Source organism: Sturnus vulgaris, chromosome 5 (genome assembly GCF_052056855.1).
Source record: "Sturnus vulgaris isolate bStuVul1 chromosome 5, bStuVul1.hap1, whole genome shotgun sequence".
Classification (NCBI taxonomy): Eukaryota; Metazoa; Chordata; class Aves; order Passeriformes; family Sturnidae; genus Sturnus; species Sturnus vulgaris.
In genome coordinates this window covers 34626487-34640254 of record NC_142247.1, presented here as the reverse complement: position 1 = coordinate 34640254, position 13768 = coordinate 34626487, and the positions used below count along the sequence as shown (strand labels likewise).

The 13768-nt window shown below is 35.8% G+C and overlaps 1 protein-coding gene across 2 annotated transcripts in view; it reads right to left on the bottom strand.

Annotated features, from left to right (window-relative positions):
* The window catches only part of IGF1 (insulin like growth factor 1), a 47035-nt gene extending 33619 nt beyond the window's left edge, over positions 1 to 13416 (bottom strand). The window contains exons 1-3 of one of the 2 annotated variants that reach the window (XM_088165411.1): positions 13084 to 13416; positions 10583 to 10653; positions 8680 to 8836 (exon numbers count right to left, since the gene is read on the bottom strand). In XM_088165411.1, the coding sequence (XP_088021537.1) occupies positions 8680 to 8830 (151 nt within the window). In that variant the 5' untranslated portion in view covers positions 8831 to 8836; positions 10583 to 10653; positions 13084 to 13416. The remainder of the gene's footprint in view (positions 1 to 8679; positions 8837 to 10582; positions 10654 to 13083) is intronic. The other variant, XM_014876960.2, reaches the window with a different exon arrangement.
* Positions 13417 to 13768: the final 352 nt, after the last annotated feature.

Sequence of the window (13768 nt, the reverse complement as noted above, 5' to 3'; positions counted from 1 at the left end):
AGGAGTGCTTTCTCCAACAGGATTCACACTTAGTCAGACTAAAGCCTGGGAGTTTTTAAGAGCTAGAGGAGCAGCTCTAACTGGTGTTACCTGCATAAGGCACTTTCTGGGTCTTTGCTTGACTGTATTATACCATAGCAGCTAAAATAGGCTTGGATTTGCTTTGATCTAAAATGGGATCTGTATGAGTGCATCCTTACCTCTACATGGAAGTTCATTGTGTGGTTTTAAACAGATTCGTTCCACCAAAATTTAGGCTCCTAATGGAGGGTCCTTACTCAACTGACTTAATGAGCATAGGAATGCAATTGCTACAGCTTCCTGGCTTAATTTAGTGGAGAAGGAAAAATATGTCCTAGGGAAAATTCATAACTTAATGAGAGCCCTGAAAGTTTTTTAGTCCTCTCGCTGACTGCAGGATGAGCTTGAGCAGACTCCTAACTCACAATCCTCAGCAAAGTGCCCAAAAGTAGGACTGAATCTGAACCAGAATGTCCTTATTTCAGGTTACACTCTGTTCAGTACTAATCATTCAGCAAGTGCAATCTGTATGTGGACAAATTAAAACGAAAGGTCTGAATTTAAAAGTGTTTTGTCTGAAAAAACATGAAAGGAACAATATAGTCAATAATATAAAATGAAATTACATCTTTTTGAATACAGCTATCCTCTAAATATATCATGGAGGTATATTAACATCACCTGTTCTTCCTATACCTCTACCCTCTCTTGAAAAAAAAAGAAAAAACACCACGAAAAAACATCATAAGGAACACTTTTATATTATTGAATTCCAAAATATAAGTGGGATTGTAATACAAATTGTTTCAACTAGTGCCTCTGTTTTTCCTTCAGTGCCCATTGATTTAGAGTAAAATGCCAGAAACAATTAGGAAAAAAACCAGAAGTGATCTAAAAGCAAATATATATGGTGTTTTTGCATTTAATCTTAGTTATATATTTCAGAAATAAACATGGCTTTTATTCAGGCCATGTATTTGCCAATAATACATTTGATTAAACTAGGAAAATTAGACATACTATCAGTAGCTTGCTCCCAAATTACACAAGAAGAAATTAGATACATTTTCAGTAGCTTGCTCTCAAATTTCTACAGTCTATGAGTCACCAGATTCTTCCTGCCAAACTAAATATGTCTGTGAAAGGCTGGAAACTTTAATGGAAAGAAACATAAAACTTGAAATACGTAGGAAAAACTAAGTTTTTTTTCATGGAGGACCTGTTGACTAGTAATTCAGGAATTTGGGGGATGTAGAAAAAAATGATTGCAACAATATTAATATTTATCCACTGAAGTTCCAAGGTAAGAAGTGTATTCAATTTAAACCTGCTATGTTAACCTAAAATAGATATCCTTATTAGCTTTCATTTAATCCGAAGTAATCAATGAAGACAAACAAAAAGAAGCTGTAAAACTTTCATTATAAGAGTTTGAAGCTCATATCCAGTTGTTTTGATGGGGCCGAGTTAAAACAAATCCTTCAGTATAGTTAATACAAATCTAAAAAAAAAAACCAACTCTCTTGTAAATTGGATTTACTATATGTGGTCTGGAACAGCAATCAAACATAATTAGGAATGCACTCATCTTTTCAGATCCACAAGCATAATGACATTTTCCCTACAATATTCCCCATGACACTTAGAATTTTTACACCTTTGCATAAACCATTAATTTTAAATTTTCTTTTAGTATACAGAGTTGTGAAATGCAGCATTTGTGTGAGTAATTTGAGATTTTATCCTTTGCCTTAGAAGGATATGGATGTTAATGAACCTTCTTTTGAAGTCAAACCAATTTTCAGTAGTATTTGTTTTACTTAGAACCTGCTGTTTATAGGATTTGGGGGTATTAAGTGTTTACTTTTTTGGAAATAGAAATAGTGTTCCTAGAATATTTATTTTCAGAAAGAAAACAGTTCATTGAGCTGGACTGAATGAGAATGGTCTGAGCCAACCCCTTATTTTTTGTGCATACTGAACCTTGTGTAAATTTCTGCCCAACACACAATGACACAAACAATATAAACAAATAGTTCTGTATAAAAAATATCATATAATTTCAGGTTTGTGTGAGTCATAATTTCCCAAAGGAAGTGCTTTCACAGGACACTCTTTCCCTACTTCCACACTTTTATGGGCACATAAGGAAGCAGAAGGGCCTACTGTCTGGAAGCATCCTCTTACTCTAGAAGAGATACAAACACATTCTGCTCTGCTTAGTAAGAGTGAGGACATTGGAAGCATAAAATTTCTCTGTGTATGGGATTCAGTCAGAAAACACTGCAAGTACCTCAGACTAGGATTTTTGCAGGAATTTAAGTAACTTTTCACAAGCTGGACTCATCCACTGGTATATGGTATGCCACTCCAAAGACTATGGATGTGTTAGAATTTTTCTTCTCAGAACCTCATTTACTGATGCAAACATGAAATATGCCTGTCATTACTTAAAAGTTAGACCCAGCATTTGGCCTTTGTCTTTCATAATGGTTTTCCACTAAATGCACCACATAGAAAGTAGGAATTAATGGCTTTTCCTTCCTCTTGACATTGAAGTTCCTGTGGTTATTACCAGAGATAAATTTAGCATAATTTCTTCAATAAGTATACATTTGTGGTATTCTTTTGTCTTGATTTCTAGACTGAGAAATTACTTAACTGGTTTTCCCTTGCATTTGTTGCCATATTTTTGAACAATTAAGCTTGTATCACAGGGAAATACATTAGGATATGGTTTAATAAACAAGTCCAGATCCATCCTTTCTTAGCAAAGCTCTGAAGTCTTCACTAAGTATCTATTTGATTTTCAGTGATGTAAAAGGGTTTGAAACATGCCTAAGAGCTAAAGTGCTGAAAAAGCCCTAGAGAAATGGCTCTGTGAATTCCTGCCTTTGAATGGGCACTGTGTATAGAATGCCCTTCATGCACAGGTAGTAAATGCAAAAGGTTTTCATTAACAGAGCGTGTGGTTCTGCCAAATTGAATGATTTGCTTTGTGACTCCTGCTGCTGTTGATCAAGAATCACAAATGCTTTATTGATACCAGAACAAACAGAGAGGTCCATATGCAAAGGTTTTGGCTGACTGCATAAGCATGTGCCAGAGCTGAAGTCAGGGAAGGGTTTTTCTCGGTATTTAAGATTCAGTGGAGAAGTAAGAGGGGCAGCTATGCCAAGAATTAATGTTGATCTTGCCAAGCGCTTCTTTGAGTGATTTTATCCAGCATGAGACTAAACAATGTATTAAATACACATATAGCAGTTAGGGACTCAAATGTCAAGTAACAGCTTTCTGTTACTTGAGACCAAATTTGAAGCTTGGTCTAGTGCATAAAAAAGGGTAAACATCATAAAAAGCATTAACATCTCTAATACCTACCAGCTAATAAGGACATATATGAATTGAAATTCTGGAGAAAATGTACATATTTGGTTTTGACAGTAGGCACTTTTTGCAGAGATGTTTCTTGTTGAAATTTTGATCAATGATTTGTTTCCAGTCACTTCATTAAAATTATCCTCTACTGCAGTCCCTCGTCAGGAATAATTATAAAATCCTCGGTGACCTGAGAAACTAGCTGTAGAGGAGACCTGTTTGCAGGGACTAAATTGAGTGTATATCAGAATCTAAATCCTCCTAGACTTACTTTGCAATCCATGGAGAAAGAAGACAGAACCTCTCTCTCCGTTATTAAAGAGGTAACTTAAGAAGATTAACCTCACTAAACTAAGGTTAGCCTTTGTGAACAACTCCTTACCCTTTCTTAATGCTGTAAAAAATTACAAAATCTTTTCAAAGGATGGCTTATTTTTAGAGAACTTCCTCAATGTTTACTACCAGGGGCAACAAAGCACACATCAAATTTGTGCCAGCTGTTTGACTTTACAGTGCTAATTCCAGAAGCCAGAGCTGTTTTCTTTCTTATACAGATACATCAGTAGCTGTGCCTATAGTTCTGATTCCCTGAGCACCGACCCTGCAGACCTGGCTAAAGCGCATCTGAGCTCCTTTCCAGGTTAGCTTTCTTGTAAGAAGTAAGGAACCTAGGGACAGATAGAGGAGCACACTCAAATCTTCCATAGATACGGCGTTTGGACATGAATGGGGCATGTAGCCAGACCAAGGAACTTAAAAACACTCTCAGATCTTGCTGTGTGAACACAGCCAAGATGACCAGCATTTGTTTGCAAAGATTTGTAAGACTGTCAGTGACACCAGAGTCTGTGTGTGTCCGTGGCAGCTTTTCAGCATGCCTCTGCTGGGCTTCTAACATTAACATTCCTTTCAATCAGGGATGCAGAGAGGAGATAATGACTCATAGCTCCTACAGGTATGGAGTACTTAAAGAACTGAGTGCCATGCCATCTCTTGTAATTATGCTGATAGGTTTGACAGGCCTAGAAACTTTAATAACATCTTAAAAGCAGACTTCCTGAAGTAAATAAGAAGCTCTTAACTAGAGAGAAATGGGAGAAGCAAAACGTAATTACCTATTGCTCTGCTGCTTGTTTCCTCTTTTCTAAGGCAGCAATTCCTCCACATATACCTTAGTTCTACAAAGCAATGAGATCTCATGACAGCTCTCATTACCCAAAATTATGTTCATAATATGTTCATATGGCTTATCCTGATTTTCTGATGATTATAAACTAATAGTCTTACATTGTGCACAGCCGGGGATTTTCCCAAGGACAACACACAATTTTGATTGTCTTAGTGGACAAATAAAAAGTAGTGAAAGTCTGCAGTAATTCTCCACAAAGTATTTGACACAGGGAACATTAAGCTGGATGCCAGAAAAGCCCATCTTTTATGGGATACACTGCTTTACACATGGAAGCATGCACTAGATCATTTTCCATTCTCTGAAGAATATCAGAGGAACTCCAGTATCCCAGGTATCTAAATTCAGCTCTTTTTTTTAATGCAAGTGATGGTTCAGAAGATTCACCACAAGACTAAAGCAGTGCTTTTAGCAGAAAAAAAAGGTGGAGTTTTAATTCATGAAGTTGATTGTCATGGTTTCAAATAAGTATTGCCCTATAACTTGGGCTTTAGAAGACTGAAAATATCTAAGGAATTGAGAAATCTGTTTCTTTATTGGCACTCATGTCTTGTTAGCAAGACTGCTATGTATTTATTGTAAAAGGAAAAGGTATATTTTCAAAGGAGAAGAAACTAGATAAAAAAAGAATATAGCATTTTCTTCTTAGAACAAACTACTGGATCTCATGTAATAGCCCTCAGAAAACAGCACGAGCAAGAATGAATGATTGTTCAGCAAATCCAATATTTATTAAGAAATAATTTGTATCTTTTTTTTTACCAATCTACAAAGTAAATTCCTGTGATAAGGCTAGACTATTCCAAGGAAAATTTCCCCCTTCCTAGGCTTTCACTTTTGTAAGTTTCCTTTAATTTCTCCTTTAAGTTTTTCCAAGATTCTCTGCTCTCAGCATTGTTTTGTAAACCTACCATGGTGAATGCTGAAGCCATCCCACTTGGCTTCATGACTGTTGGATCAAGAGGTTTTGAGACAGGAGAAACATTGAGAAAAGCTGTATTTAAGTGTAGCCACTTTTGTAGCTGTGACAGATTCTGTAACCTTCCCCTAACAAAACCTATCAGGAACCTGAGGGGCAGAAGTTCTCCTAGAGACATGTCCCTAGATAAAAAGTGGCAACAAAAATCTGCTTTTCTCTGGTAAATCACAGGAGACAAAAAGCTGTCTGAGGACTAGCCAGTGCTGGTTGGAGTTAAATGTGACCAAGGAAAAATAGTAGATGCTCAGTTTGGGGATTTGTGCTGTGTTATCCCCTAAAAAGCTTTGAAAAATGCTCCTTGTCAGTCTATCTCAAGACAAAAGAGAGTGGTAGAAACCACATTTGATGTCAGTACTTCTCTTTGTGTGTGGTAAGCAGCTGAGGCATCTCCTCAGAAGTTGTAAAGAGTTTCCTTTTATAGCTAGAAAGTTGGGCAGAGTAGACTATATGAAAGAAATTTTTGTCTTCCAGTCCTATCCAGAGATATAGCCTTGTGGTTGGGAAGTACAGAGTTTCAATAGAAAGCAATACAATTATTTCTATCTTCACTTCCACCCATAACTCCCAAGGAATAGTCAGAAGCTTTGACCTTGACTCTGAACCAGGACTTCCACCTCAGCCAAAAGGTATTCTTTATATTTGGAGTCTCTAGTGAAATACAGAATGATGGAAGAAAAAAATTTTCCTCACAGCTATTTCCTGTGCAATTTAAAGGCAAACACTACCATTAATTATACTTTATTTAAAGGAACCAGAGTATGAGAATAGAAGGCTTAAAATATTACTTTTATTGACATACTCTTTACAAAAAAAAAGAAAAATTTCATTGGGTTTTTACCTCTGCAAATGATGTGGCATTCTTAAAAAGTCCCAAGAAGTCAAGCAACATTTTTATCTTCTAATAATATGCTGCATTCTGTAATACATTTGATATGAGGATCTCAATTTGTTTTACCAATGTTACCGGGCTTACTTTTCTCTAGTTTTGTACTTTAGATTGAACTCTTACAAATAAGAGGGAGAAGGTAAAAACAGATTAAATTTCTTCCTCGTGAATAAGAAGTAGCCAGGTAGACTACACACATTACTTGACACCCAAGGGGCCACATACATATCAGCTTCATAACATTCCTGTTGAATGATGCAACTGCAGTCTATTGATTATAACTGTGCAAGACTTTCATGAAGCAGGGTGGTCATTCATAAGTAAAACCTTCCATAGTTTTCCATATGAAACAAGGTGGACATTTATGGTGTCATTACAATATTGCAAGTGAAAAGTCGGAATGTCAGAAAACAACAAAGACGAGAGAGAAAGTCTAAACAGCAGATAAAGGTCGAGATTGCAAAGTTAGTGATCTCCTTTGAAACATTGGAAGCCCATCCTGGTATTTTAAATTAAGGACGATCTAGCTTAGGGTAGAGATTTGAAACAGATTGTGAAACCTTAGAATAACTGAGATTGAAACCAAAGAGAGTTATTGCTAATGATTAGCATTTCACATGACCTCTTACCTTGAGGATCACAAAGTACACCTAACAGCTGGTCTGATTGCTGGGCAGTAACAGCTACTCTTGTGGAAAGCAAGCATGAGAGGTCTCTGAACCAGCGGCAAACATTTTGCTGGTAGAGAAACACCTGAGATACATACGCAGTCAAAGAACAATTGCTCTGCTGTTCTAAGGATGTTTTGTCTCATTGTTTTTGGATGCAGAAACAGGAGGGTGAGATGACAGTCTTTACATGCACTCCCAGCCACAAAACATTTGTAGGACATTCGAGTAATCCCTAATGCCGATGCTAAAAAATCCAGCAGATTTTGGTGTATTGCTGAACACCTGACGAGTTTGTAGGAAAATGTAAATTTCTCTATGAGAGATTCCAGTACTTTTAATACCGTGTTTAGCACCAGAGTACTAAGCTAAACAGTACCCTGGAGTAGGTGTTTATTTACAAGAGTTGAGGTGTTAAATGCAGAAAATAAGGGTTCTTTTGTGAACCCTTTGTGGATTACTTTGCATACATAAAACTAAGGTTTCAAAAGTAAACTTTAATAAAATGTGCCAAGGAGATAGTGAAAATCTCTACAATTTATATGTTGAGGAAATTAGGATTTTAGAAGTGCAAGAGTTTGAATTTGTTTTTATTGTAAGCAAGAAGAAAACATAGAAAGCAATGACTTTATGAATAGAAATAAATAGGAATAGGGTAGGTATGATCAGAAAACAAAAAAGGATAGCTTAGAAGACAAGAAGCTTCAACCATGAAGGAATATCAAGAATATCCGAGAAGCATATATTGTTATTAAAGGTAACTGCTAGCTTCAGAGGCTATAGGAGCACAAATTCCATCATGTTTTGAAAAAAAATATATTAATGAATGTATTCAGAATGAATATATTCCTAGCTAAAAAGTTTCATTAACTTCGTTATTGAAGTTGCAAATAGCTGAAAATCGGAACTAGATTTCTGTTACTTAAAAGTTGAGTATTTCTTGATCCTCACTATTGCAGAGCTAATTTTATCTGTTGCCTGTACTGGTGTTAATCTTTATTATCTCACCATGCATGAATTTGCCTCCACCTGTATTTAAATGATGAAGCATGTGGATACTTGGATGTGGTAACTTTCTGCTTGCTGCCTTCCAGCTCTTCTTTTTTTTCAAACCAGATGTTGAAACTTAGTGTGTTTTTAATATGATACAGTGTGTACTTAAAGTGTTTACTAGTGGTCTGACATAACAGGTACATGTAGTTCTGCCTCATGAGTGTCTTGGGTTTCGTATGTGCTCTCATCCATTTAATTTCAGTGACAGGTCAGTGGAAAGCAGCAATACAGCAGGTGGAATAGCGACAGCTGGGAAGCGGTGAAAAACAATAACAAGTCTGAAAATGAAAATTTGTCAGAAACTCAGAGAGGCTGAACGAAGGCACACCTTTATTCTTTACTGAGGTTTCATGGTAACTGGAGGCTTGAGCATCTTCCAGGTATAGGATGCCAGTCCTAGTTGGCAGCCTGGATGATCACAGCTAAGCTCATTTACAGCAGTTGCAGAGTCCAGTGGATTACATGGAAGTGTTTAGCAGTTAAATGAAAGAAAGGGTGGACTTACTGAAGTAAAAGCCTCTGTCTCCACACACGAACTGAAGAGCATCAACCAGCTCAGCACCACAGAGTGTTTCTGGGCCAGCAGCAACAGAACTGGTCAAGGTAAGCAAACACAGGCCAAGGTAGAAGAAATGGATGTAGGACACAGTGTGCATCTTCACCTGCCAAGGAAACAGAAGCAGTGTCAGAATTCCCCCAGAGTCTTACAAAAAATGATTCCTGCACCCTTGTGAATGAGAATGAACATGTACTGTGATTTCTTGGACAATAAGCATGGTATCAGGAAATGTCTCACCATGATTTTGCAAATGCCTACACGTTCTAATCCATGTATTTTGAAAACAGATTATTTATTCTGGTGAATACTCACAATCACATCTGGTTAGGGAACCCTGTAGTGCTTATATTTCCTTTTGGAAAGCAAAATATGGAAGAGTGGAATAGACAGACAAAAGGAAGCCTGGAGTAAGAGGAATAAGGAAAACAGCCTTGCTTTGGTTTCTCTCAGACCAGATAAGCTAAGAGGGAATGTGACAGGTGCCTGCCAATGTACTGTGGGAAATGGGGGTGGCGTATGATGGAGAAGAGCTATTTAAACTAAAACCATCATTGTCTCAAGAATAAGTGGCTCTAAATTTGCTGTAAGGAAATTTGGCCAATAGAAAAAGAGCCCACTAATGGTACTCCACAGTTCTCCAGCCACCTTAGAAAGGAAAATACCAGGATAAACCAGAAATGTTGCAAGGTTCAACTTGTCAAAGTTACAGGAGTTGATGTGGGATCTTCTGTAGCAGAAGACCACATTCAGTGACTCTTACAGTCCCCCTGTTACTAGCAGGCAAACATTTGAAAACATTTGAGAAATTAACAGGACCGTGAATTTTAGTCCGTTAAAGATTTGTATTTTCACTTGTTGCAAGCAGCTGTACTTCACTGACCTCCATTATATCCTCTTAGGAAGCTATGGCATGAGGTGATAATTCTTTTCTCATTTACATTTGGTTATGAACTATCTTTTTCCTGTACTTATGACTGAAGAAAGGACAGTGCTCAATGAGTGTAAAATTGCAATCGATTTCCACTTCTTTTTGTATTCCTTTATGTCCACCTAATTTCTTACCCAACATGCAAAGAAGATAGCTTTTTCTATTAACACTAGGAAAAGTTATTTATGTATAGTAGCAGGACACTGAGAAATGTGCTTAATGCATATTCTGAACTTATTTAGATCACTTGCCAAAAATGATAGTTTTGAAAGGTGTAAGTCTGCATTTGATTTCATTCTCTTTCAAGGTTAACATTAGCATTGCAGTCAGGTAAAAAGTTACAAATCTGTCTTCCACATACAGTTAAACTTGGCTTAAAACTGCTTTGTGTTAGCAGTCTAGTGCAAAGTAATTGAAGTAAAATGATTAATCCTCCCTGAAGTTTCTTTCAGGGTTTCAGGGACCATTTAATCTTTAATATTTCTTCACTGAACTTTTGGAAAAAAGATGAAGTTATCTATTTTCTGATCAATTGGGGTCTGATCCAGTGGGGTATTGAGCCTTTTTAGTCAATAATTTTTAAGAATTCTTATTTTCTTGGTAAGAGATCTTGGTGCCTGGCTGGATGAGTCCCTTATTTCCACTGTGAAAATAATGAACAATTTAAAATCCCATGATATGTCATAAAAAAAGAAAGAATAATTATTTTCCCATTCACAAATGTCTTTAGCCAACTTTGCCATGTAAACCCCAACAAGCTCGAATGCATGGACATGACTTTAATGGCAGATGGAAAAAGATAAGATTATAAATGAATGATGATAACATGAGGCACTATTTCCTGTAATGATTCCATATCTTAACAACAATTTCTTTTCTTCTTTGCCATTTTTTTGAATTTATAAGATAAATGTGATGCACCTGCAGTTTAAGATGGTTCCCAGTTCTGAGGAGGTAAAGCAGAAAGCTGTTTAGCACACTGCCTCAGAAAGCTGAAAGACATTATAAATACAAGAACATTATGTATTTAACAATTTGTTCTCGTATAACATTTGGTCCAGAAAGAAACATAAATTTTAGACATTTAACAATTTTTTATTTTTCAAGACTTCTCAGCTGGCTTGCATTTTCAGATAAATATCAGCACTGAACTACGACAAAACAGATTATCTACTGTTTTTCCTTTAGTGGAAGCCAAAAAAGGCTGCACAGTATAAACCACAGAGAATTTCTAACTTTATCTCCAAATTTAACAACAGTCAAGACTTTCAAACAAGTAAAAACTTTGCAGAAAAGAAAACAGGCTCACATGTTTCTAGGGTTCAATCAATTATTTGATAAATTAAGTACTGTTTCATCAAAGGAAATTCCAAAACATAGTTTAAAACTTTAACTTTACTTCATCATTTTAATTAAACACAACATCAATTGATTCAATATGCTTGTGATAAAATCAAAGTACCCCTTTATATCTGAGGGGAATATTCTCAAGAAAATACAAAGTTGTAATCCAATATTGCTTCAGGTTCTCTACAATCAAGCAGAGTGCTTGCATTATCCCCAATTTGACTAGAAAGTTGAGAGCTTAAAAGAAAACGCATTGGTGTGTGGGTGGGGTTTATCGAAGCATCTAATTACGTTAGGAAATTGAATACAGGTTCAAGATGATCCTGGTTAAGCACTTCTTTTAGTTGCATAGAACGACTGACCATATTTTCACAGCTGGAATTTTTTTTTTTTTTCAGTAAAATAGCCAGCTTTTGCTACATTCCTCTTTTAGTAGTCCAGAAGAGTAGGACCACAAAGGAGTATCATATACGAACACTCTAAATCTCATTCACTTCTTAATTCTTCTATGTAAGTCCCCTTCCTTTAACAAACTATCACTTGACACAAGTTGTGCATAAGAATTCTTCATATGCTCAGTCATTTTAGTAACATGTAGGAACATCTGCAAGAATTATAAGTATCTTAAAGGAGGCAACATATTTTTGGAGATTATATGCTATAGCAAGAAATCAAGATTATATTATTATATATTCAAAATGACATTTTATTCCAGAGGGGTTGGGCCTGATTATCAAGTCATATTAGAAATGTGCAATTATTATGAAATATCAGTATTCACTAGTAATTGTTATATAAATAAAGCATATGTACTCTAGAGTGGATCAAGGTTTAAATACTGTTAACTTTGAGCAAAGAATCTGGGCTACATGCTAACCTAAATCAATATGTTCCATTGATTCCAAGGAAGCTTGGCAGGATGCACAGCTGAGGAACTAGCACATTACTTTTTGTCTCTTAGTGCCTTGCTCAATACTTTAAAAAAAAAAAAAAACAGCCCTTCATCTTTCAAGTGTATTGGAAAGGATGCCCATTTATACATTAAGGGAATGATTTCATCCCTTGCAATTACAGACCTGTAATTAGGTCATTAAAGAATAAGATAAGTGTGTTTTAAGTGTAAGACCAACTAAAAAATATAATTAGGCCCTAAATAATTAAAATAAGATAATTCTTCCAACTGCATAAGTATCCTTGCAAAATATTAGGGTGGAAAAAAGTTCTTGAAGGGTATAAATTTGCAGATAATGGAAAGTTGGACTGGAGCCAATTGACAGAAACAGAGGTCAATGCACCTACTGAAGTCAAATTTACCTTTAGACAGTTTATATTATTGTGCAGAAATTATAGGGTCATAACGTCAAACTTCACATGCAAACTTTCCTGAAAAAGCCCTCCCTAGAAGGGAAAACTTGGAGATGAACATGTAAGGGAATTTCCATTTTCTTAATGTACAATTGCTTAAGCTGTACAAATATGCAAGGTCAGCAAGAGTTGCAGCTGGTTTCTAATGTAGAAAACAAACTGAACTTCTCATTTACTTTTAATTTATGAAGGCAAAAACCAAGTAAATGCCACGATGCTGTCAGCAAATTGCTGCAGTGACAACATCCCTTAAAAGTTTCCTTGTGAAAGCATGAACATTTTCTCTATAATTGTGCATAATAAAACTGCAGAAACTTAACATGTGAACAATACCTTTTTTCCTATAAAACCCTGCACCTGCAGAAAATAGCTAAAAGTTCTTGTTTTCAGAAGCATTCATTAACAATATAGACAATGATGTAAGTGGACCTTTTAACAATGACATAACTGAAATATTACAAAGTTCTCTGAATAGAAGTGAAATTTAAGACATGTATTTGCAATAGTTTACCCATACAGTTATCTATGTAATTGCAACTATTACATACAGCCATTTTCCAGATCATATAAAATTGCATGTTCAGCAATTTATAAATAATTCTCAGTTCTAAAATAATGTTATTGAAAAGTGCACAATACTCAAGCCAGCAGCAGACAATACACAGCAAAATAAAACTAAAAAATTATTTGAAATAGTAATAAAGATTTACCTTCAAGAAATCACACAAGCAGCACTTAACTAATTGTGTTGAAAGACTGTTGATTTTTTCCATTGCTTCTTGAAAGTGCAAAGTCTGGAAATGAATTTGTTAGCAGTAATGATGAGAAAAAAGAAATCCAGAGAGATGTGAGATGTTGAGAGCAATGTCACATTTCAATATTGAGGACTTTATTCCATTGCGCAGGCTCTATCTGCTCTGATTTTAGCAGTGACAGTGAGATTTAGCAAACAGAAGAGGGATTTAGAGAAAATCCTCACATTTATCTACATTACACAGACACTGTAGACAGGAAACAGCTGGGGGAGCATTTGCCTCTCTCTCTCTCCCTCTTCTGGCAAAGTTACCGAGTAAGGACTTTTTTGGGCATGGTGACAAATAACATCATACCTTTGCATTTTAAAACTAGAGCACAGAAGCATATTTTTTTCCCTTTAAAAGAATGTGAATTAGTGACTGAGGGGTTAGTAGACAAAAAGAGCTTGTGCTGCCATGAAAAATATGAAAATGTATTCTGGTTAACTTTCAGGTAGCTGTGTGTGCATTTCAAATATATAAAAAATATGTATGGGCAATGTTCGTATATATGCATACCTTTGTATATACATATATATATATATATATACATTTTATTTATGCATAGCAGCATAGGTATTTTACTTACATAGTACAGAAA